Raw genomic sequence first — 26,245 nt, 5'->3', positions numbered from 1 at the left:
ATTATTTGGCTTCATTTCAGTCTTCGTTAAGATGGTGTGACCTGTAGGTTCCAGTTGATTAAGTCCAGGGATGGGGCAAATAAACATCTTAAACTTCTTCCAAACCAGTGTCAATCTGTTACTGTGCTAAGAAAAAGCAAACTCAGGGTTTTTTTCCTTTCAAGTTTTTGTTAAAAAGGGGATTACAGGCTCAATTTTTTATTGTGAGTTTTTCAGAAAGAAATATTTTATCATGCTAGATATTCAGGCTGCTCAAACAAGTAGAACTTCTGAGGATTTTAGAATGTCTCCATAGAAATTCTTTCCTCCCCCACCATGTTCTTTCATATTTAGTTTCCATAACCAGTGCACTGTTGTGAAGGAGGGGAAATGCAGGGTAACTGCAGGGAAGCCAGCCAATCACTCCAGCATCAGAGCAGACTCTGGGGCTTGTGGAGCTAACCTTTGTGACCTTCACAAGGGGCCTCTCCAAGGAGACCCATTTTTCCTGCCTTGTAATGGTAAAGAAAAAACTTGGCAACTCCTTTGATCAGCAAAGCAAAAACAAGGAGAGCAAGGAGCAAATGGGCAGCTTTGTGCACAAAACTGCTAAGTCAGTGCTGGCATTCTCTGTGCTGAGAACAGTGTTACCACCTTACATAGAGTACATTTCTGTAGGGTATTGGGATATTTGTTGCACATTTGGAAAACCCTTAAGTTCAAAACTAAGGGAAAACCTTGGTTTTTACCAGTTATGGTGAAGTAAAAATGTTTCATCTAATAATTTGCAATGTGAGAATGAGGAGATTTTTCCTTTCTTATTTTTTTGGGCAAGATTTTCAAAAGAGAAGGAATTGCACAACACTTTAAAAATAATTCTAACATTGAGAAGTGGTCATTTCTTGTATCCAGCTGGCATATATTTTTTACTGTAAGACTTATTGCTTTGCAGTTTTTGATGATGTTTTTTCTGTTTCTCAGTTGATGTCTACAGTACATCTCAGATGCACTCTTAAAGAAAGTAGTTTTGCTTTGCAAGTTTGTAAAGTTATTTTTTTGGCTTGTGCAGATTCAAAACCAGACAAAATCTGTTCTTAACATATCAGCTTCAGCTTCTTTTCTCCTTCATTATGTTCTTTTACTGTTCTTGAGCTGCTGATATACAAATGCCTGTATCCTTTTGTTACCGTTGCTAGTCTCTGATAAGTCGTGTTCCTCCTCTGTGATAGTTTTCTGCTCAACAAATTGAATTAGTTCTCCCCCCTGAGCTGAAGTGCTGTGTGTTCTTCCTCTGCCTGAGAATAGAAGAGGATTCATAATGTTTTTATTCAGTATTTCCTTCCACTCCAGTGAGAGTCTGCCTCCCAGTTTAATCTCCCAGACCAATATATTTCTGTCCAGTGAACTCAACAGTTCGTTCACTCTCAGTAAGAATTCTTCCTGTGCTGTGTAAATTTGCAGATTTCGACCTCCCTCCTTGGCTACTTCAGCTTCTCTTAGTGCAGCTTGGCTCCTTAGGAGATGTTGATATTACAAGATTGCCAGATCTCTCCAAGACATGTTTCTTCTTTTACACTTACACTGTTCACTTTCTTTTGATGTTTCATACTTTCCTCTGCCACTCCCTAATTAATCACCCCTAGTACTGTTCTGAAGTGGTTCACAGTGATTTTATTGTTTTTTACTTGACTGAAAATAAGTAACAGTTGTGGAGTCAGGTAAACCATGTTTTCACATCTGCAGTTTTGAAGTGTAGTGCCCTTCACTTTTATGAAAGTACAGAAATTTACACGAGTTTCGTTATCTCACAAAATAGCTACAGGTTTTCAGTAATTAAACAGTTTATTAGATCTTTGCACAGTTCTGGATAGGATGCAAAATAATTTTCAGTGGATGTGATTTATTTTTATGCTAACTTTTCTTCAGCAGCTTTCACCTGCAGGATACTGTTACTGTAACATATACGGTGATTTTTAGATAAGATGCCAGATAACAGCATCTGATGAAGATATCCAGGAAACATTTGTTTGAAGTCCCTCATTACCAATGATTTTGAAAGTATGTCATAGTAGAGTGATTCCATCAGCAGATTCACTTGTCTTGTGTGCACTAACAGTGAGATATGGTCTCAATGCAGTTACTGTATTTAAGAGATAAATCCAACATCTGCCTACCGCCTTCCCCATTGATTGCATCGACAAAATCAGCAAAGAGCAGTTCTGGCCTGCTCTGTGAGCAGGAGGAGTGATGCCTCCGGGCCCTCCTCTCCCATGTGGAAGCAGTGTTGGCAGCAGCAGCTTCCAGCCAACTCTGTGCATGCTCTAGCACAGAAGGTGGTATTTGGCTGCTTGAATGATGCTTGCTGTCCAAGCAGCTGTTCCCTGTAGTAGAGTAGGAGCATTATCAGATAGACTGCTAGATTACTGGCCTACTGCAAGTTAGTTAAGTAAGATTGCAGTCCTGATGAGCTCAGCACATAAGCAGTCAAGTCAGAGGTGAGGAGAAATGTAGCACAAAGAAATGAGCATTGTGAAATAGAGCCACTCAACTCCAGGGCCTTGTCGAGCTTCTCTGTTTCATATTAGATATTTTGGCTGTCTTCTGCAGCATATTCTTTGCCCTTGTTGTACTCTTAAATTTTGTTGTTCTTGATATACATGAAAATGTAAATAGGTTTCTTGTAGAGAAGCACGTTACATTGTCAGACCTGTAACAGTCCTTTTCAGTTCTCATGTGAACATAAATATTTTGTAACAATTTTCTGAAGAAATAGATTTTTTAAAATATATTTAAAGGATAACAAGATATCAGATAAGAGTGACTAGGGGGTTTAATGTCCCAGTTTATACAACTAGAGTCCTGGTATCCAGGAATAGATTTATTTCTTTCTAATGTACAGTTTACTTTTAAAAGATTTTGAGATAAAGTTTAAAATTATCACCTGTGTAGTGATATCAAATGATTGCAGAATAAATTTTAAGATAACAGTAAACACTGCATGTTTACTACTGGATTTTGAGTGATAAATTCTGGAAGGAAGTGCTGAGTAAGTACCTGGAACTATAAAGTGTTAAACCACAGCTTAGAAAGCATTAACCAAGGAAATGTTTACTTTTTTGGTTTATTCAAGCATCTTAGTTAAAAACTAAGAAACTTAGCCGAAGAGCAGAGTGGTTTGTTTCTTTCCTTCTTCCATAATTCTGAATGTAAAATTGATGTGGAAAAAAAGACATCTGTTACAAAAGCTTTCCGTACATGGTGACTAGAAACAATTGATTCAGATGGCTAAATACAGATCAGACGTTATATGGGAATGTTGAAAATTACTGGAGGGGGGCAGACCAGAAGGATTATATTAACTTAGTGTTTCATTTTAGCAACCTAATTGTGGGTGACTATCAAGGGTTATTAATTTAAAAAAATATGGAGAGTTTCATTCTCCTCTCAATATATCCTTCTTTTTTTGCCTGTAGGTACTGGTTTATGACTTCTGATTTGAAGATTACAATCTAGATTACAGAATTTAAAGGGCAAGAGTGGATAGATATATTCTGAAGTTTGCAGTGACAGTGAGTCACTGTGATGGAGCCATGTTGTAACTGTGTTCTCATGTGCAGTTTAGGCACTGTGCCCCAGCGGGTGTGTATCAGGTAGCCTATATAAAAGCTTGCTTAGTGAGAAGTTGACATGGAACTGGGATGAATATTGTTTCATTAGCTGTGTTCACTAATTTAATGCTTAAATTTCAGAAAAGCTTTGTCTTATTACTCAGCTGTTGAAATTACTGATGCGTGATAGCTCATATTGGCTCTTCTGTGATCAGTAGCAGTATATTTTCCAAACATGGGTTATGAAACAAATATGTTTTGTCTTTGGAATTTTGTATGTTAGCTACTGTGAATGAGCTAAACCCAAACAAATAGATAAAACCTAGACAACCTTTAGAGCTTGCACTTACAATTTTGTTTGAATTGAAAGTTTTAAAACAATTTTGGCTGCCTAGTTGTTGGGCAAAAGTAGTCCTGTAGAATGGTGATAAGAAGATCTGGCTATAGGAAACCTATCTTATAGAAAGATTAAAGGAACTCAGCTTGTTGAAGAGTTCAGAGTGACTTAATACTCATGGAAAAAAGCTGCTTTACTTTCAAGGGAGTTTGTAAAATAGTTTGTGAATTTTGCAGGCAAAAAAATAGAAAAGCTGGAAGCTTATAGTGACAGCATTTGGAACTGAAAGGGAGTGGAGGAAAGGGATGCATCATAGGGAAGTGCTGACTAATGGTCAGCAAACACTGTAAGGGAGTTCGGATATTAAGAACTGAGCTCACTTCCTAAAGAAAATAAACTCCATACTAATCAGAGTGGGGAAGTTTGGGCTGAGGAAATCTCTATACTGGACTATTAGAAAGTGGGGAGGGACTGTGCTGGAAGAAAAGTTTGATTATAATGATGTTAGCCATTAAAAAAGACACACAACTGACCTCTGGAACAGAAGTTAGTAGTGCTGCATAGTGTGCGACCTGTAGTCTGATCTCTTGTATAGGTAGGATGTGCTCTTATCTTTAGAGCAGTCTATTACGAGTATGATTACTAAACATGCTTTTAAATGCTAGACATATATTTGATGAGTACTTGTTTTTTAAAAATACATGCCCATAAGTAAATATAATGTTTTTCCACATATCTCATGGCAGCAGCACAGCCCCTTCACCACTCTCCCCTCCCCCAATATCCGAATGCTGATTTTCATAACTAGTAGATGAAGACAGAAGTAAATATAAATTTGGAATTAAGTTATGCTAAGTTAAGGTGATAATTTAAAGTTATTTAGGATTTCTTTGGAACTCCAACTCTTGTTATAAATCTCCTGCTGAAACTTACTGAAATTTGTAAATCTGTGATTTTTGCTTTGTGATCTGTTTTGACTAAACTGTTAATACTTTAAGAACTGTTAGTTATTTAAGTCATATGCTTTTAAATATAATCATGTGCTTAATACATTTTATAATCACTATTTCTAATTCCCTCCATACCAAAAGATACTCAGAAAGCAAATTAAATTACTGCAAGTCAAATACAGAAATGCTAAGCTATTGGTATTTATTATGATGATTTAAGGAAATAACTTAAATCTTTAATTGTTTCTATAAAGAAAGTAGTTTGTTTTGCTGATGATAATTTCACAGTCAAACTTTTAGTTTCTGTTCCATCCTGTACTTCCTGTACTATTCTGTTACTTGCTTGAACAGGGAGGTTGGACTGAATGACCTCCAGTGATCCCTTCCAACCTTACAGATTCTGTGAATACCCAAATTCTTAATAACAAAAAAAATGTAAATTAATATTTCTGGTAGATAACTTCTGAAACATGCGATGAAATTTGAGTTCGAAGTTAGTTTTACTTTCCTTTGCTTATTTTACAATGGGCCTCTGAATACTTTTTAAACTGATGCTCTTCAAATTCTTTGTGAATGGTAAAGGGAAATATAGAACCTGAAACTTGGAAATCCTCAAGTTGAAAGCATTCTTAGGTCACTTTTAAAAATAAATATAATAGGTATTGTATTTAAGTATACTATACATTTAAATGATAGCTATAATAATTAAAATTATATACTAAGTAACTTGATTTCTTCTCAGGCTTTTGCTTTGTATTTTCTTTGCCACTCTAGGTTAAATGGGTAAATAAAAATAACTTTTCAAAGCATAGCCTTTAGACAGTGTATTGTATCTAGGGTCAAGAAATCAGTTGCCTCTGGTGCATTGCAGCTTGGGAAATCTGTCTTCAGGGGGTTGAAGTGTGGGGGAGGAAAAAGAATAATCTGCTGGTGAAAAACAGAGTATGCAAGATGGCCTAGAGTTGACTGAGCAGGTATCTTACAAGTACTGACTGAGGCAGCAACTTGCTATTGGAAGATTTTCTGCTTTGTTTTAGGTAACAATCTGCAAAGTCTTCAGGGACGAGAGCAATTGCTTCCAACCTCAGCAGAACATAGTGTTTGAGTTGTAAAAGTAAAAAGCTCACCTGAAATGTGGTCATAAGGAGGAGCTGCTTTTAAACTAAAGAAACTACAGTCTCTTATCAAGGAAAAAATAGTCCACAAGGCTATTTGTGTGACTAAAACTGAGAACATCTAAACAGCTGATCGATTTAAGGTGTGAAGTGTCAGTTCTGAAGCACATATTTAAAATGGATGTCAATATTAATGATTTTAATGGCAAGAAGAACAGGTCACTTATTCTTTGTAGCAGAAAGTCACCTGTTCATTCATTTCCAGTAGGTCCTACCTAATGGTTTCTTAAAAGTCAGTTCATCCTGTCAAGGCCATCTGGGAGTGATCATTGTCTGAACACTCAAGCAACCAGTTTGAACTGCCCTCTGAGGCTTCCTACTTAAAGCAATAAGGAAACAACCTAAAGAATCTTTTTATCTTAATATTTTGTTTTCCTTAGTGGTAGTTAGCCTCAGGGTTAATGGACAGGATTGCTACAAACCCCCTTTACTAAGACAGCTGGCTATAGAGGTTTATTGCAGCGTGCTTAGGCAAGCCTCTCTGACTTGAAAACCTTCAGGCAACATAAGTAAGGGTGTATAGAGAGGGGCGTAAAATTGCCTAGCTTCTGTTCATGCAAAGAGGCATTTGATTTCCCTCTTGGTTTCTTTGTCTCCTTTTAAGAGCTAACTAGGGAGAGAGAAATGAGATAGAATCTCGGAGATAAAAGGACAAGAAAGTGATAAAGTATTCCATGGCCCATCACATCTGAAAGTAATCTGCCCTTCCCTTAATAAATGTGAGAGCTAGTGTTTGTGTAATCTTGTCTTTAGTGTTACAGAAGGCAAAATGGTTGCATCTTGAGGAGGTCTGAATTTGTTAAGCGGGGGTGTAGGAGGGTATCTGTAAAGTTAAACGAATATAGTAATTTCACTTAAAATAGCAACAGAGATGGTTCTTCCTTTAGATTTGCCCTCCTTGGTGATATATCTTTATCTCTTTCATTGAAAATTAAGGAGAGAGAAAAAAGATTAATTCTGCATATGGTTAAGTGACAGCCACAGGAAGCAAACTTCTTAACTTTGGGGGCAGGGTAGAGAAAAGAGAAGGTTTTCTTTAAAAGTAGCCTCTTTTTCTGCTGTGAAACTGAGAGGGCAAGTTTAAAAATTAAATCTCTCTGGTGATAGAGAATGTGATCACAGCATTTAGTCCTTTATGGGGTTTGGGAAACAATTGAACTGGTACAAAGACTGTAAGACAAGGACTTTTCTTAGTGTCTGCAATACTGCTATGTCTTACAGTTTTCAAAGTAATGGAAAGAGCCCTGGAAATGAAAACATCCTCATGCTCCTTTTTTGTTCCTGAAACCCAGAAAATAACTTCATTTTATTAGAGAAATCTACAGAGGAATCCAAGAATAATATTTTTGAGAACCCATTTAAAATACTTCTAAGCATTGTGATACTAGTCCTGTTTTTCTATATGAGGTCTTTGAGTGCGGGCAGGAAGAGGGGCAGAAGGAAAAGGAATAATAAGTGCAGAAATAAGCATATTATTGCTTCCAGTTTTCTTTTTACCAAGGGCAGTTGTTTCAAGAGCACATTCTCATAAAAGTGGTGCTACTTTGGCAAGCCTTTGAAAATCATATCATGTCTTCATCTCTTCTATTAATCATGCATGTGTGGTCAGACTGCCTACTGCCCACACATCCATTTTAGCGTTACACACTCTGAAGTGAAGACCTTTCTCTGAGTGCTTTCCTAAGAAGGGCAGTGCTGTTCTGCAACTTCAAAAGTGCAAGGTGTTAATACACAGAACAGGAAGCTTAGTTTTAAGTCCTTGGTGTATGTATTGTGTGTTGTCTGCAGGCAGGCCAGTGCTAATGAAGACTGCCTTTGAATACCTTAATATAAAGTAATGTGTTTTGTGTATCTGTAAAAGCTCTCTGTTCCGTGTATCAGTGTCCACAGCTCTATGGGCCATGCTTTCTGGAATTTCTGGTAGCTCTTAGCATCTTGCAATCTCCAACAACTTTAGGAATAAACTCCAGAGGGATTTNGAAGAGCTAGCCTGACCAGTAATGACTGCGTGCAAAAGCTGTTTCTTGACCAATTAGACTTTTATCAGAGGCATTTATGTTTCCCTTACTTCATAGTTCTAGTTCAGATTCAAACCATTAATTTGCTGAAAGAATTTCTGCTGCTTAAGACTGTAATTTTGTAGGATAGCATATGTGGTTCTATTTCATTAAGGGGCTTGAGCTCTGACAGGCTCTCTTCTCACCTGGTCAACAGAATGTTTGTGCCCACCGCTTTAGTATTTTTTTTTGCTTTTGTTCTATCTCAAAGTTATTCAAATCACAGTTTAGTGAGGACATGATCGGTGGCATAGACGGTGTAGTCCAACACAAGCTTTGTTTAGTTAATGCATAAAGACCTGTCAAGTAGAAGGAAGAATATGAAAAATTCAAAACCACAGCCGTGATGTGATGAATTTTAGAGGCTTTTTCTGACATTTTTGGGAAATAGATTAGAAAATTATGAATTTTACTGCCATGTGCTTTTATATATATTTGGCTGTAATAATCCCAAAAAAGGAAATATTGCAGGCTAATATGGAGAAGACAAGTGGAAACACAGTGCTTTCCCAAGCAATGGGTGGAATATAATCTCTCAGCAGATGACATTTTCGTTGCTGTGTGACTTGCTTTTTCTTTTGCTGGATTTTGTTGGATTTTTTTCTTTACAAAGCCAGGTGGAAAGCCCTTAAAGGATTTTGGGAACTTTAAGTGTGTATCCTTGTTTAATAGTAGTGCAAATTCAGGGAAGTGTTTATGGAGGACTGAACAGGTAGAGATAATTGCTAACTGGCTCATTTCCCCTTCAGGCTTTTCTCTGTACTGTTGCTGCTTAGAATTGAAATCTTCTCAAACAATGTATTCATGCTACTTAAGGTATAAATCTGTAATTTTGTTACACCACTTGCAAAGAAAAGTACTTTACTTTCCAGTCAGCTATGCCTAATTAAAAATGTCACATATATCTGAAGACTTAGTTTCATGTTTTACTCTTTTCCAATTCTTGAAATTCCCTAAATAGGATAAAAAGGGGTGCATGCAGAAAGAACGTCTTCTATCCTGGGGCGAAGCTGAATCCCACTCCATTGTGTGTGAATACTCTAAGAGCATCATCAGCCATAACCCAGAAGTTCTCTGCATGCTATACTCCTGTTTTTGAATGTCTAATCAAAGCAGCTCACATGGAGGCTGTTTATTCTCAACCTTTTTTCCTATCCCATTTCTAAACCAAACTATGGAAAATTTACCTGTGGGAATCCCCGTAGCCCATCTGCCCTGTCAGACTGATCTGACTATTGTCACCTTTCTTAGTAATATACATGCATTTCTATTCTTGAATTAGTAGGTACTGTCACAACTGCCCTGTGGTCAGACTACCACATTTGTTACTCTACTGTAGAGCTTAGGCCTCTGCAGAAGTAGATATTCTGGTTTATTCTCTGCCTGCAAAAATGACAGGTAGGTAGATATCTTGGAGGTACCCTACAGTGTCTGTACACAGGACAAGTCTGTATAAGATTGGGCAAAGGGGTTAGTTGATTTTTTTGTTTTGTTTTGGTTTTTTTTGTTTGGATTTGTTTGTTTGTTTGACAAACTATGCTAGTTTCAAGAGCAGAAATACTCAGTTTTTGCTGGCATCACCAGGAAAACTAAGTTTCAATATATACATCGAAACCTGACGTGCTAAAGTGTACTCGTGACAGCTCTAAAATAATTCTGGCATTTATGAGGAGATGCTTACTCATTACTAATCTTTAAAGTTAGTAGATGAACATAAATAAAAAGAGAAAACCTTTCAGAAAGTGATGTATTGTGTGGATTGATGAAACCAGCTGGTTCGGAAGACAAAGGAAAATACATGAAAGAGTAGAATCTATATCTCAGTTATTTAAGGTAAAATAGAATCATAGGTAACTTGCTTGTCAATGGAGCAGTTGACGTTTGGGATATAATGAAAAGTTTAAATTTCACACCAAAATTAGAACATAATTAGGTTTAACTTCATTGGTGCACTTACTTATGGTACACAGAAACTTTCCTATCTATCCCCAGAACAAAAAGTACACAATGCCACGTCAGCAGCTTTGGAAGGTCTGTCATGATGTGGTCAGTGGTATGTGACTGTGTTTTCCTTTTCTTAAAATATGATTTCCAGTGAATTCTTAAATCAGTCCCAAAAATCTGAAAACCGAGATCCAAGTTAGTAATCTCAAGTTCACTAGAGACTGAAAATAATTTTTTCACAGACATAAAATATGAGTCTTATCTACATTGTAAAACACAAGCATTACCTTATGGAGAGATGCTTGCATAGGTTTTATATTGAAGAAGAACTTGTCTTTCTGAATGTTTGAGACTAGTTTTCTGAAATGTCCTGTTATGAGGAGTCATGTCCAAACATACTGAGAAGCAGTGGATTATTTATTGTGCCGTGTGTTTATTCTTTTACATGTAGATCAGACCTCTTCAGCGCTGTCATACAGTATGTTCATCTGGTACTGAGGATTAAAATATGTCTTCATTGTGTTTTGCTTTTTTTCCTAATGTTACATTTCTATTACACACTTCAGTAAAACAGTCTTGCAATTCTGACCTGCCTGTGTTAGTATCTGTTCTGAGAAGATCCTTTTTTGTGAAAGGTCTCATTACAAATGATGTAGCAGATGTACACTGTATATAAGGTGACTTTGTGCTAATAAAGGTGAAAAAGGGGGAGAAAGAAACATGATTTTGTAATGACTCAGAATTCTGTTACACAAATGAAGTTCTCAGCTTACCTTGAAAAGTATACTTACCAATGGGGGCACTGTAGTTGCAATACGTACCATGGAATATCAAAACTGAAGGCCTCTTAGATACGCCTTTCTTAAAATGTTTAAGTAAGTTTTTGAGTGTCTTTTGTGTGTTAGTTCATTTCTGACATGGCTTTCAGTACGACAGTTCATGTCTTTTCAGTGCAGCCACCAGAGAACAAATGTGAAGATGTATTACACTTTGTGCAAAGGCAGATCAGTTGTTTGGTTTTAGGAGTGGTATTATTTTATTAGCCTATTAGGATCTAAAGGTTATTTTCAATAAAAAGTAATAACCTTTTTTTTTTTAATCTCTGGATCTCCTGCTTGTTTTCCATTGTATTTTAAAAAATCCCCAACGAACCAACCAACACCTAAATCAAAATCCCCAATACCCCTCTCCCTCCAAAAAACCCCCAACAAACCTGAACCGTGAACTGTAAAATTACGTTAGAATTTGAATCTGACAAATCTTCAGGATGTGAGTGATTAATGCCAATAAAGGTTTCTTGCAATCAGAAATTCACATTTTGTAGTAGCTGCAGAAATGGTCTTTGCATACATAAGATTAGAACATTTTTCTTTTCTTTAAAGTTGTTCTTCTCAAAATGCAAATAATTTGTATTTGACTGTAGAACTTGGCGATGGGTGAAGAGATGCAGCTTGTTCTCAATGCACAGCACTTTGAAAGTGCTTTTTGGTGGAGGGTGGTGGGTGATATGCCTTGGAACAGTCACTCTTCTTGGTACTAGAATTGACGTAAGTTTGCTAACAAATGTTTAGCATGTGGTAGGCGTTTTAGCTTTGTTTTTCTAAGGCCTGTTACCATAGACCTACATTTATGGTACGGTCTAAATTGATTTGCTTAGTTTATAGTATATTTGTCCAGTTTGACAAGGATTTGCTTCACCGATACATAAATGAGCAATAATAAATAGTGCCAGGTAGCTAGATGTTGGATTTGAGAATTTATTCTATGAAGCAAAATGTCTTACATTCCTTGATTATCCTAGAGATGTTGATTTTAATTCCAAGAGTGTTTACTCATTTTGCTCTGTTCACACAGTACAGAGCTGTGAGTCTTATTCATGAATAGGTAGATTTTAAGTTTTAATTTGATAATACATACTAAATAAAATGACTGATTTATAGGTTTCATTGATTTGATATAATTTGCTAATGTTTTTTAATTTTTTTTTGTGTTGACAGTAATTATTTGTTGAGATATGACTCAGATCATATAACATAGAAGATCTTGAATGTAAGCATTGGGGCAGTTGTCTCGTAATACAGCTACTACAAAAAAAAATCCACTTAGTGCAGGGAAGAATAATGTAATGTTGATGTCAGTTATGTCCATTTAGACAGTGCCTGAGCTGCTATTTAAAATAGAGGGAAACATCTTTTACCTGTGGAGAATGTCCTGTTTTAGTACTTAACTTGATAACTAAAAACACACAGTGTTTATAGTAAGTTACCCTGATGCACGTACTGTAGATAGGAACAAAATTAAGTCCTATATTCCTTCCTCTAGTACTAGGATTGGTTCCAGGTACTAGGTTCTAGTACTAGGATTGGTTCTGGTACTAGGATTGGTTCCTCTAGGTTCTGGTACTAGGATTGGTACCAAGCTGATGCCAGGCCAAACACAATCGTTTAGGCTTCAGTTCAACCACTTTGCCACAGAGTACAGCTGGGACCACTTGTATGTCTATGATGGAAACTCCATTTATGTTCCCTTACTGTCAGCTTTCAGGTAAGTCCCCCTTGGTAAGGCTCTTAATGATATTTTTAATTTAGAACCTGGCTTAAATGTGGCTTCTAACAGTGCCAGATATGTTCCAGGGATCCAAATATCTAACCCTGCAAGTACAGCAATATAGCCAGTGTGTCCTTTTGTGCAGTTGTCGTCAGGATAAACAATTAAGGAGTTGTTTTTTGCTGTTAAAATGAACAAATCGTGTCACTGCACTGTGGCATGGAAATGTTATGTTTTCATTTCCAAATCCTGGGTGTTTGAGAGACAGAAAAATTGAGATGATTTGGAGTGTAGGGTCCTCCTGGAACAGGCTCCCCAGGGAATGGTCACGGCCTCAGGACTGCCAGAGCTCAAGGAATGTTTGGGAAACGCTTTCAGGCACAGGGTGGGATTGTTGGGGTGTCTGTGCAGGGCCAGGGCTTGGACTAGATGATCCTGGTGGGTCTCTTCCAGCTCAGGATATTCTGTGATTCTGTGAAAGGAGAACACTGCCCCATTGATGAGCTTTGAACATGGATTATGAGTTAAACTTGTAGTGTGTCAGTGCTGACAGAAGGGAAAAGCCAATTCATTTTGGAGACACGAGGAGCTCAATATACAAATGTGTATGGATACACAGGGATCTCAGTATACAAATGTGGATGGATACATGTGGATCTCAATATACAAATATATCTGGATACACATGGATCTCAATATACAAATATATCTGGATACACATGGATCTCAATATACAAATATATCTGGATACACATGGATCTCAATATACAAATATATCTGGATACACATGGATCTCAATGTACAAATATAGAAAAGGTGGCCTAAACAAAGCTCATCTCCACCTTCACCCGGTTGGTTAAATACAGGCCAACGGGCATCTTCTTCCAATGCGGTTGCACAAAGATCAAAAGACTAAGGCATGCACCTGCCTCCAAAGGTGTACCTAAATTAACTCTAGCATGTTGGAACATCAGAACCATGCTCGATTCTGCAGATAGCGGACACCCTGAGCGTCGTTCTGCCCTAATTGCCCATGAACTGGCTCATCTCAACATTGACATTTCTGCTCTCAGTGAAGTTCACCTACACGAGGAAGGCAGCCTCAGAGAACATGGTGCTGGTTACACACTCTTTTGGTCAGGTAAACCCAGAACCGAAAAACAACTCTCAGGAGTCGGCTTCATGGTCAAAAACTCTGTTGTTCCAAAACTCGAAAATCTGCCGACAGGTCACTCTGACCGCATTATCTCCCTACACCTTCCACTAAACAACAAGCAACACGTTGTTATCTTTAGTATATATGCCCCAACTCTCCAAGCTGACTCTGCTGAAAAAGATAAATTTTACACTGACCTGCACCGCCTTACCCAAAAGGTGCCTGCAGATGATAAGATCATTATCCTTGGTGATTTCAACGCCAGAGTAGATAAGAATTTTGAAGCATGGAAAGGAATATTAGGCAAGCATGGTGTTGGAAACTGCAATGATAATGGTCAACTTCTGCTAGAATTTTGTGCGGAGCGACAGCTCACCATCACTAATACTATGTAACCTTTGTCGACCTCACCAAGGCTTTCAATACTGTGAGCAGAAAAGGTCTATGGCAGATTTTGGAACGTTTAGGTTGTCCCCCTGAGTTCCTTAAAATGATCATCTCACTCCATGGGGATCAGCATGGCTAAGTCAGATATGGCAATGTGCTTTCCGAGCCCTTTCTAATAACTAACGGTGTGAAACAAGGCTGCATTCTTGCACCAACGCTATTCACAGTCTTTTTCAGCATGATGCTCCAAAGGGCCATGACAGACCTCGATGATCAGGACGGTATCTACATTCGATACTGTACTGATGGAAGCCTTTTCAACCTAAGGCAACTGAAGACCCACAATAAGACCTTCAACCATCTTGTCCGGGAGCTGCTTTATGCTGATGACGCTGCCCTGGTTGCACACATAGAGGCAGCTCTGCAGCGTTTAACATCCTGCTTTGCTGAGGCTGCTGAACTCTTTGGGCTGGAAGTCAGCTTAAAGAAGGCAGAAGTTCTCCATCAACCAGCACCTCAGGAAGTCTTCCTTCATCCCCATATCACCATTGGCCAATCAGTGCTCAAATCAGTCCAGCAGTTTAATTATCTAGGTAGCCTCATCTCCTCAGATGGTAAGATTGAGGGAGAGATAGACAACAGGTTAGCAAAGGCATAGAGTGCCTTCGGAAAGCTTCATAAAAGAGTTTGGTGAAGTAAACACTTGAAGAAAAGTACAAAGATCAGTGTTTACAGAGCCATAGTGCTGTCTACTCTCTTATACGGATCTGAATCATGGGTCATCTACCGCCACCACGTGCGTCTCCTAGAACGCTTCCATCAATGCTGTCTCTGCACAATCCTAAACATTCACTGGTCAGATTATGTGACCAATACATCTGTTCTAGAACAAGCAGCAATCACAAGTATTGAGGCCATGTTGCTGAGAACACAGCTCCGTTGGGCAGAGCATGTCTCCAGGATGAAGGACCACCGCCTCCCTAAGATCCTGCTTTATGGTGAACTTGCCACCGGCTGCCGCAAGAGAGGAGCCCCAAAGAGAAGATACAAGGACTCCCTGAAACAACATCTCAGCCTTGGCCATATTGATCATCATAACTGGTCTACTCTGGCCTCCAACCAGGAGGTCTGGAGACACGCCATCTATAACGCTGCTGATGCTTTTGAGAAAGCACGCAGGATCACTCTCGAGGAGAAAAGGCAACGCAGAAAGATTCATGCCTTGCACAGTATACCACCTGAGGAGTCTTTCTGCTGTGCCTTTAGCAACCGGACATGCCTGTCTCGTTTTGGCCTTTTTAGCCACCAGTGCACTTGCAACAAACGTTCGCGAAGCCTAGCCACGATTTGATTTTGAGTACTAGGATTTATTTAAACATTTCATCCATGTGAATGGGGCTTTACCTACTTTGTATTCCATAAATTGGTGAGCATGTTTTGGAATTTGTGGAAAAGAACTGATCTGTCATGATGTGTTTTGGGTGGTTTCTTAGTATATAGCATTCAAACACTCAGGATATGGAGCAGGTAGATACATAGAAGGACTGTGATTTGATGGAAATTGAAGAGAAAGGTTTTGAGGGAAGGCGTAGGGAAAATGGATATGCAGGTCAGGAAGCACAGAGCTGAGTGGGAGGGGAAAAAAAAAGAGTTTGCCTTCTTGAAACAGTCATATAATTAGTATGATATTGATATAATCAGCTTACTTTTGAGACTTTTCTTTCATGGTTCTTTGCTCTACGATGACTACTGGTTGGAGTTTAGTTGGTCAAGTAAGGAACATGCTGACTTCTCTCAAGTGATACTCAGCTAGGGAAAAGCTTGAAGCTGCTGCTGTCTAAAATAGCTGTCTTTGTTAAAAACTCCATATGAACATTAACTATAAGCATGGTATGCTTAAGCAGTCTTGAGGAATTGATAATGCTCTCCTTGTGCTCAAATTGGAGGTACTTCTAAAATTGCTTCTTTTATAGTCCATTCATCTATCCTGTATTCAGATCTGTTTTGAAAAATTGGTGAATGTTGTTTCACTGTGTTCCGACAGTTAAATGCAAAAAATGGTTTTGTAGTGTAGGGAAACAAAAACTTTTCCTTCTGTTTCTTACTCTACACTCAAATAGCATATAAAAAGAAAAGCTATAAATTAAGTACCTTAGGTAGACATAAGTTCATAGTGTTACATGGATTTTTATAGAAGTTAAATGGAAATAAATGAATGTGTTATCATGGGTCCAGTGGTGTTTTCCCAGTTTCCACTATTCCCAGAATTGAGTTGAGCAAATATAACAAATCAGAAATGGAGGGGAGGAGTAGCACATGCTGGTACCATAATTTAAACACATGGTGTGTGAAACATTACTGTGCACTGTTTTTACATCTGTGTTATCTTTACCTGTTTTCATTGCTTTGCAAAATTGACCAGCAGAAAAGTGAGAAAGTGTTCTCCAGTATGAAGGTTTATGTATAGTCCAGTATATATAGGGCAGTCTTTATTATGCTGTTCCATGTTTTATAAATAAATAGGCTAAAAAAAAAAGAAATAAAGAAATCATGCTGTATGTGGCATGTTTCTCAGTGGAGCGGAATATTTGAAAACATACACAACCAGAGATGCAGTATGCTTACAGTACCTTGCTGAGGTTTAAACCCAGCCACCAAACAGTTAAAATCATTGGTGCAACAATCAGAGGGAAGTCACGTTCATCCAAAACATAGCCCAGTACTAGCCACTGGGCTAGTAGTGAAGAAAATTAACTCTCTTCCAGACAAAACCAGCACATATCTGTATTAAATGAGCTGTATTGTGACTCTACTACAGTGTGTCTGTAACTCTTTGACCTGGAATTGTTCATGTGCGTGTTTAGAGAGGGTAAAATATATATATCTTAAAACAGTTTTAAAAACCAGTTTGTGGTATGTTCTACCTTATAACAGAAAATACCTTCAGTGATTAGAATGCAATAAGTAATTCTGTATCAGTAATTGTTTTGGTGACTACTGTCCCATTTTATGTTCTTCTGAATTTAAATGTTGTGGTTTTGCTGAAGTAAATGAAAATGGGTGTTCCATGTAATCCAGAAAAACTTAATTTTAAGGATAATTAATCTAAGAAAAGAATGGTACTGAGTTAATGATGCATTGGATTTGAATTGATAAAAGAAATCTGAATATGAGTTTCAGTTGATACCACTTCTAACTGAATGGATAACCAACTTTGTTGTCAATGTTCAGTGTGTATTGGGAGTTGTATTTTTGTCAACATGTACTTCTCAGTGTTGCTTAATTACACAAAGATAGCATTGATGCTTGTTACGAATAACCTACATTTGTTGTTCGTTAGCAAAACATGCTAATCACATAGTCAAAAGGTGAAGTAATCATTCGTTACACATTTGTATTTTCATTGAATTGAATACGTTTATGAATGACAGTGCTGAATGTGCTTTCCATTTTTTTCAAAACAGAAAGTTGGGCTCTGCAAAGGGCTGGGTGGATTACTTGGCAGTCTCACTGTCCTCATCTTTTCACGTTAGTTGAAAGGCACATCACTTTTACATTACTGCTTTAGTGTGAATGATTTCTTAAATTGCCACAGAGAGATTGTTCAGTTCTTAGGGGTGAGGGGAGTAGTCCATCAAATAATCTGAGGACATGGTCTATGCACAGCAAGTTTGGGAAGACTAGTGGTTACTTACTAGCCAGCTCATTACCACTCCCTAAGCACTGAATATGAACTCATCATGCCAAGGTACTGGACTGTGCTTGAGATTCCAGACATAACTGGCTTTGTTTGAAAGTCTGTGAAGTCACATTTAAAAATGGCAAATAACTAATCAATGAGAAGAGAATGTTTAATTCAAGGATACAACATCTAGTTATGGTACAACAGTCTAGATTACGATATTCATGATGAACCTTATCTCCCGCTCTGATTGCTACAGCTGTTGGTTGGGAAAGTGATGGTAGCCAGGGTAAGGGTTTGAGAATCTGACATACAGTGATGCTTGGAGAGAATCCAGACGTTCTTGTTTGGTTTTGAATGTGGCTGTTGTTGGCAGGCTTAACTTTTTGTTGTTAAACTTTCTGTGTGAGCAGGTCATTGCTGTGAATGCATGACTGTCCTAACTCTCGCTTTGTTTTGTCTTAGTCATATTGATCAAACAACAACATGGCAAGATCCTAGGAAGGCCATGCTCTCCCAGATGAATGTTACAGCTCCCACTAGTCCTTCCGTGCAGCAGAACATCATGAACTCAGCATCGGGTAAGCAAAATCTGTATTTATGAAAAAATCATACAAATAAAGAAACTACAAACTATTGTAATTGGGGAAGAACATTTAAGAAATGTTCTTCTAGTTATCCTGGTTTAAAACTTTAAATTTGTTCATGTCTGATGCATCAAGCAAGAAGCTGATACTTGAAGTAAGAGATTTTTTATAATAATTGTGTTTATAATAGTCATGTTTTTATAATATTTATATTTATGCTGTAGTTCTTTGATTTGTGGGGGTTTTTTCAAATGAATGGTTCAAATTTCTAAGGAAGCAGAATTTTTGTCTAGTTTCTTCTGGCTAAAAATGCTGTTAAATTGATAAAGACCAGAATTTCCATTAAATTAATGTCAATTTACGTTAAAACTTTTGTGCTTCTGCACTGTTCTTCTGCCTCCCCTTACTCACTGACTGGATGTAGTATACTGCCATTTATTTACATTTCCTACATTTATTATGAACATCTCATTTTTTCCTGTCTTCTCTAAGTGCTTCAAGGGAACACCTAGAAAATCCTGTTTAGAAGCAGAGATGTTTGGGTTTTCCTCTTGTTTTTCTATTATTTCCAAAATCCAGTATCATAATGATTATTTCTATAGCTGAGGAAGTCTGATGTCTTTTCCTGGAATACAGAATTGTTTTCAGCTGGTCTGGGGGGGCCATCACTAGGTAGCAGTAAAGTGTTCTTGTTCTTGCTATAGAACCTGCTGTATGTTTTCAGAGCTCTCTTGTCCTTATTATGCAGACAGCAAGCAGATAAATTTGGTGCCATGCTAGTTTGAATGCTATGGTCTTTCCCTTGCTTTGTCACCTTCTGTCTGTCACGGAGGTTCATGTTATATTTATTTTCTCACAGTCTGATTGTATTTTGTGTATGTCTGCTGTTCCTGTACTACACAAAGGTTATTTCTCTGGTGCTGCTCTTTGTGGTCTGTTTAGGCAGCTTTGTTTCATGCTGCAATTCATGTGCTGCAGACAATACTGAAAGATTAACAGGCGTGACCAAACTGTGCTGTTCATGACTGAGTAGTAGAGGGGAAGTTAATCAAACTTTTTGCTGGCTAGGCCAGGAGGCTGGATTATCCTGAAACAAATGAGTCCTGTTCAAGTTCAGGAAGTCGTGATTCACAGCAATTAAGGTCTCAGGCTCTTATATGAAAATAAAATAGCTTGATTATTTTTTCTGTAAATCTGTCTCAGGAAATCTGCAGCAATAGAGATGACATGTTTTTGCAGGGACACTTTTGAAGAACAGAGAATAGGAGAAAGAAAACAATTCCCTTGGTCTATCTTGGTTTTTGGCTTATCTTGTTTGTGCTAAAACAAGGTGCTTGCTGTTTCAATATTGACATAAATTCTGTATTTTCAGTTAACTCCTCAAACCTTCAGTTGTACCAAGAATTAATAGGAAAAAATACTGATAGTAAAGTGGGATTCATTTTAGATACTTAAAAAGAAAGAGTCTTTAGCAAAAAAATTACCTTTAATTGTAACAAGGTAACAAACTAGAAGAGAACCTAGCAATCTGCACAGGAGGACTATATTTGAAAGAAAATAAAGAATTTACATGTAATTGCCTGATGTGTGTGAGTGAGTGGTGCCACATAGATATTGTTACTCATACAATAAAAAACAGTTCAGATGTTTAACTGGGTTGTCTTGTGATTTGAGAAAGCACTTATTTAAATACAGGTTTATTGAACATTTATTTTTAATTTCACATATCATACTGTGTTGAATATCAACTGAAAATCATGTAAAGTTTTTTTCTACCAGTGCTCTGAATTGGATAAAGTGCATGAAGAACTCAGAACTTCTCTGTATACTGAGTTACATCTTTACATGGTGTTAGGGTTTTTTTAAGCTTAAATCAGTTGAGGTTGGAACTGGCTCTTTGGATGCATCTGCTTACCCTTATCTTATTTGCTATTGACAAAAGTCTGCTTGGAATTAAATAATGATGAACCTGCATTTATTGGGTACAGTTCTTTTTCTGATACCTGATTTGGCAAATGTTTAGTACTAACTTTAAATTATGACTGTATATTTATTTTTCGTAAAGTCTCTTATATCTATTTTTGTTGTTTTTTACTACTGAGTTCATGGTAGCTTATGCTTCCATGGTGGCCTCTTAAAAAATCTTTGAGAGAAATGGAAAAATGAAGTAATTCTTGTACCATTTCAGCATAGTGGAACTTAAATCTTAGTGTCAACGTTATGGCTATAAGACTGCTTAATGTTCTAATTTGGATATTCATCCTCAAGAACTGGGAAATAAAGCTGAGACCTTTAAGACAGAAGTTTCCTGTTATGAAATATTGCTGGCAGTGAAACATGCCCTAGTGCTATGAGAGTCTTTCATGAAAGATATTGGGAAAAACTGAGCGTAAGTATTGTGACAGCTGGAGGTCACTGGCTTGCAAAAATAGGTCTGAAATGCCACAAGAGAGAATGTTTTCCTTTCTGTATAGACCTTGTATAGTGCTCGTTAATTGTAACCCTTGATCAAAGTTACTGTCCGAGTTTTAATGTACCACCATAGGAGCTTGTGAGTAAAGTTACTGTGATAAAACGCAAGAGAGATTTTTGGGAGCTGTCTCGAAAGTCTTTAGGAGCTTTAACTGTTTAGCCAGAATTAGAATTCCCATCATTAGCTAGAATTAAGAACAGGAAAACAAATAGAAGAGGCAGAGAGAGGAGACCTCTGAAAGCTGCCGTGTGCATACTGGAGATAAATCTGTTGTCTTTTTGGATAAATAGGGAAAGTAGAACCCAGAGAAAATGGGAAGAAAGCATAACTAGAAGGTGTCGTAAGGGTAAGGGCAAGTCAAAAGATTGTTTAAAATATAAAAATGGGAAAGATGTAGTTTAGCATAAGGTTGAAATTTTTAGGTTGTTTTAAGAAATTCCATCTCTTCACACACTTGAGACTGGATGAGAACCCATGTATCTTTCTGCATGTAATGTTCCTTTGAGGAAGTTAATAGACATCTGATCCAGCTTTATCTGTTCCTGGCATGATTTTGTGAATGAATTATTTTTTGAGTGTTAGTTAGCATGCTACCTTTACGAGAAAGCATCAGAGTGAAAAGTGAGGGTTTTTTTTTTTTTTGTCTCAGTCCTGCTGATCTTAGCTTGCTACACATAATCAACTAAAATAATTTGGGCCATATGTATGCAGAGAAAGCAGCCCAGTGCTCTTTTAGATGGCATTTGTTGGTTAATCTTCTGTGAAATACAATTGCATATTCACATCAATAGTGGGAAGGAAACAATTGTAAATATCCCACATGTATATAAAAATTGTTTGTGACTGTTCTGATTTTTTGTGTTGTTTCTAACCATTTTTCCCCTGAAGGTATTACAGAAGAAACTATGTTCTTCTGTCTTCATTTAAAACAAACAAACAAAAAAAAGTAATAATAATGGTACATTGTTCTTCTGAGGAACATCTCCTACACATCTCTTACTGAGGTAAAATTATACATTTGAAAATAAACAGTGTCTGTTTCTTACACAATTGCAGTTGATATAACAGAGGTGAGATAGTAATTGTAGTTACATACTTCGGTTCTTCAGATACTTTTACTTTCTGAATCATGTTTGACAGCACTGCTTACTTTAGCCTCTTCCGCTTGCTCATAGACTTTAGATAATTAGCTTTGGAGCAGATTACTTGTCTTTGTCCTCTTTTGTCTTCAGTCTTATGTGGCAGTTTTCAGTTGGGTTTCCCAATGAGAGTTTATTGACCTAGTGCAATTCTTTTGTCTCTTAAGGTGAGACTGTAGTGCCATGTTAAAGGTTGGTAGGAAAATGAACACTCAAATTCATAACTTATGGGTGATAGGAGGGTAGGAAGGAATATACCAGTAAATAAAACAAGTTCTAGCTGTTCTCTTAGGTTCTTGCTCACTTCAATTAGATGTTTCTCCTCTACGTAGCTAGTCTTACTACTAATTCTGCTTTGTGTACAGTCAACACTATATACGATCTGTTGTGAAAATCAAGTTTCTAAGTATTTCTGTGACAGTAATGTTCATTACTTTCTTCATCTGCAAAAAACGCCCCTTTTTAAATAGTGTCCATTTGTAATTTTTACTAATTTGACAGGATAAATATCTACTCTAGGTAAATTTTGTAGACTTCGCTATAATTTTAAAAAGTTTTGGTATTACAGTGTCAGTGCATGAAGGGAAAAATTTCAGCTGTCATAGAAAAAGATTAGGAAAGTTCTTGGAGATCACTGTTTGTATTAGGTGAGGTGATTCCTGTTGCTGAATATAGGTGTTCTAGTTCCTATGTTGTCTATACATATTCTTTTAGTATATAGATACAGCTTCCCTCTAATATGCATTGACCTTTTGATAAAATATGGCTTTATTTACATTCATTTTACAATTAAATCTAAGAAACTGTAGGGACTTGGAAGACTCCTTGTGTATCCCAGTATAGTTGGAATCTCTACTAAATTTTTTCTTTGTTACTCTTGCTGTCGTTCTCTGCCAGCAGCAAGCTCTACTTTGCATTCCATGTTTCATGGCATATGAGAAGGTAAAAAAAAATCTCACAAAATGTGGAGACATGCACCAAAGAGATATGTACACCAGCTTTTGAAATTACATGTTATTTATATTAAATTACACCATTATATGAATATTTAGTTACAGAAGAATGCCTTATCAGTAGTTATGTACAGATGGCTTACATTTGGAAATTGGAATTTAAATTTTTTATGACTTTGTCCTTAAAAGTACCAGAGTGCAGGGTGAGTTGCCTAGAAGGGTTGTCTCTTCCTTTGCAAATAATCTCATAGAATTGTAAACTTATGATTGCGATAGTGTTCTATTGACCTAAGAAGCACCAAACAGAACTGGTAGGAGCCCATGTCACAGGGATATTGTTGGTGGGCAGACTGGAAAAGTACTTGAAAGATATTTTGGTACCTAGTAAGCAGACAGAATCTAGTTCAAGGAATAACTTGAGATAGAATCATAGAATATCCTGAGTTTAGAAGGGACCCACAAGGATCATTGAAGTCCAACTCCTGGCCCTACACATGAATGTCCCAAGAATCCCCCCATATGCCCAAGAGCATTGGGCAAATGCTTCTTGAACTCTGGCAGACTTGATGCTTTGACCACTTCCCTGGAGAGCCTCTTCCAGTGCCGAGCATACTTGGAGGCCAAGAGACTATTCATAGCCTCTTTAGCTTTTAGGTCTATGTGTGTATCCAGTGCTTTATTTAAAAGTTTGTAGACTATGGCACTCACTAAATGGGCTGTTTTCAGTAACAGGATCTGTCCATCACACCAGACTAGATGTCTGGACTAAATGGACCTTTGGTTAGATCCATCATTGCTGTTTCTGGGCTACAGTAACTGTGGAAATTTAGTGAGAAGGTCTGAAGAGCAGCAATATAGGGCTTAGATAACTGAAGTCACAAAAGCTAGTGCTGGAAATTCTGTTCTTATTGAGCCTTTTGGGTGAAAAGGGACATGTAATTGTGAAGGAATTTTCCTAGATGCACTGGATGAATGTGCCTGCTATTCCTCAGCATGGTTTTCCGTCTTTCCTCTGGTACTTGCCTCTAATACAGTTTGTCAGACAACCAGTTAGAAAATCAGACTTCTAGTTTCACAGTTACTCACAAAAACCAAACAGGAATTACAGAAAGCAGTACTAATCAATTTTTGAACTACCATTTCAACATGTAAGGATGACAGCAGAAATATGAGAGCAGTTTGTTGTCCAAGAAGAAAGCAACGCTGTTAATGCCAAAAGTTTGTATAGAGAAAAGTTCTGTTTGTGCAGTCACTGATGGCACTTAGCAAGGAAGGTTTGCTGCTGTGACAGCCAGGTGAGCAGATGGACCTTTCCTGTCCTGTTCCACAGCTGTGCATTTTATTTGGAAGAAGAACCTTGCCCAGGTTTGTCTCCAGTAAGCTAGTGCTCATCAGATCACTGAATCTCATAAGTAGTATTGTTCCCAGGTAGGTGGACTGATCAGCTCTGGGCAACCTGCTTCAAAGGCATTTTATTCTTATTTGTCACGAAGGAACATGCTGGACCAGTATTGACTTCAGTGTTCAGCAGGACTGACACCCCAAGGCTGGTTTTGTTTTTCCTAGAGCCAGATGGGGGTTTTTGGCTTCGCAGTTCAAAAGAGAATTTCTTGCTGAGTTTCTCCAAGTGATGTGTGGCTTAGATGGACTCTGAAGAGAGTGATAGTGAGAAGGTCTGCCACATGGCTAGTGTGTTGGCTTAGCAGTCAAGGAGTGTTTTTGGTTCTTCATTAGCTTCTGCACTTAGATGATGGGGGCCATGTCACTGTGCTCCTGTGCCCCAGTTTTATAAAATACCATCTCACTGATTATCTGGCTGGTCTTTGGGTATAACAAAATGCAGGGTTCTTTGCACTGGAGCCTTCAACTCTGCATCAAAGTCCTTTTGTACAGTGAATATGTTAGGAAGTATCGTCATTCTTTCTTGCCTGTTCTGTTCACTAGCTTCTGATAAAAGTTGAGGTTCTTGTTACTTGTATGTAACATTTAAAGTTTATGAGCATTAGGAATGGGAAGGAAATGTCCAGTTTTCACTGTTTTTCCTCACTTGAAAACCTGTTGCTCTAATGGGTGGATTAGTGAAGTTGCTAGAGAAGGACATTGTTTTCTGAGCCAAAATGAAAGTTTAAATTAGAAATGTAGTTTGCAAGGGATCTTCAAAGACCACAAGAAATTCTTGTCCTGGTTATGCCTTGAGATATTACTGGAACACAATCAAATTATTGTTTTACTCTTTTTGATGTTTCTCCAAGAACATCTTTTGAGATTAAGCAAACAAATCTATCCTGCTCCCCAAGTCTCTCCCAGCTTTAGACTGAATTTTTCAGCAGGAGCACAACTTCAGGACAAAATGACAGTCAAGAGCTAATATAGTTTGAAGATGCATATAGGAGGTATTTATCAGATACATATATTTTTGTGTGTGTATCTGAATCTCATGTGTGAAATTATGATGTTTGTGCATACTTAGTGTATCTTATATTATACAGAATAGTCTGTTAGTCCAAGTCTAACAGCCAGATAGCTTTTGGTGGTGTATTACTGTATTATACTGAGGAAGTGTGGAAGGAGAGTTTGTAATAGGACAGCTTGCTGCTGCAGCAGGTTTTGTTCTAATTTCTTTTCTATCCTTAACATTGTAGTGGATCTTTTGTTATATAATTTTAGGATTGTACTTAAATCTAAAATGCAGGGAAGATATTCCTGTATCTAATTTAGCTATTTTTAAAAATAGTGTCTGTGTGAGGATAAGAATTCAAAACTTTTTTTTTTTAAGCACCTACCAGATGAGATGAATGTAACTTTAAGAATAGTTTTCAGTCTAAGCAAAATACAGATGAATGTACATATAGAGATGGGAATGAGTGGTTTAAGAACTGTGTAGGAATGAAAGGTGGTTTTTTGAAAGCTGCTGATTGGAACATAAGGGGAGCCCTCCTAAGGCTCTGTGTTCAGACATTAGCTGTGAACTCCACAAAACCATCACCTACCTCCCTTTTAGCATTTTCTAAAAGCAGTTTTCCCTGTGTGTGCCTTTCTGCTTGTAGAGGTGTGTAGCACTGCTGTTCATAGCACTGTGTCTCTGGCTGCTCGTGGTGTCTTCTTACCTTTGCTTTGTCATTGCTTGTTTGCCTGCCCTGTTCTTCAGGTTTGCCTGCTTAAGCCTTTCATGTTTTCACAGAAAGTTATGAGGTAAAGGGAAAATGAGTTTTGTCACTTTTTTAAATTGTTTTTGAAAGAGGAATATTTCAGAATCTCCTCAGTGTTATCG

The 26,245-nt window shown here is 37.6% G+C and overlaps 1 protein-coding gene across 5 annotated transcripts in view; it reads left to right on the top strand.

Annotated features, from left to right (window-relative positions):
• YAP1 (Yes associated protein 1) overlaps window positions 1-26,245 on the top strand; it is a 93,757-nt gene that overhangs the window by 32,693 nt on the left and 34,819 nt on the right. For all 5 annotated transcript variants that reach the window (XM_017816047.1, XM_017816049.1, XM_017816048.1 and 2 more), the window contains exon 3: window positions 18,288-18,403. In XM_017816047.1, coding sequence (XP_017671536.1) covers window positions 18,288-18,403 — 116 coding nt within the window. The remainder of the gene's footprint in view (window positions 1-18,287; window positions 18,404-26,245) is intronic.

This window comes from Lepidothrix coronata, unplaced genomic scaffold (assembly GCF_001604755.1).
Source record: "Lepidothrix coronata isolate B3197 unplaced genomic scaffold, Lepidothrix_coronata-1.0 Scaffold53, whole genome shotgun sequence".
Classification (NCBI taxonomy): Eukaryota; Metazoa; Chordata; class Aves; order Passeriformes; family Pipridae; genus Lepidothrix; species Lepidothrix coronata.
Note: the sequence above shows the minus strand (reverse complement) of the source record. Positions and strands in the feature narration are given on the sequence as shown.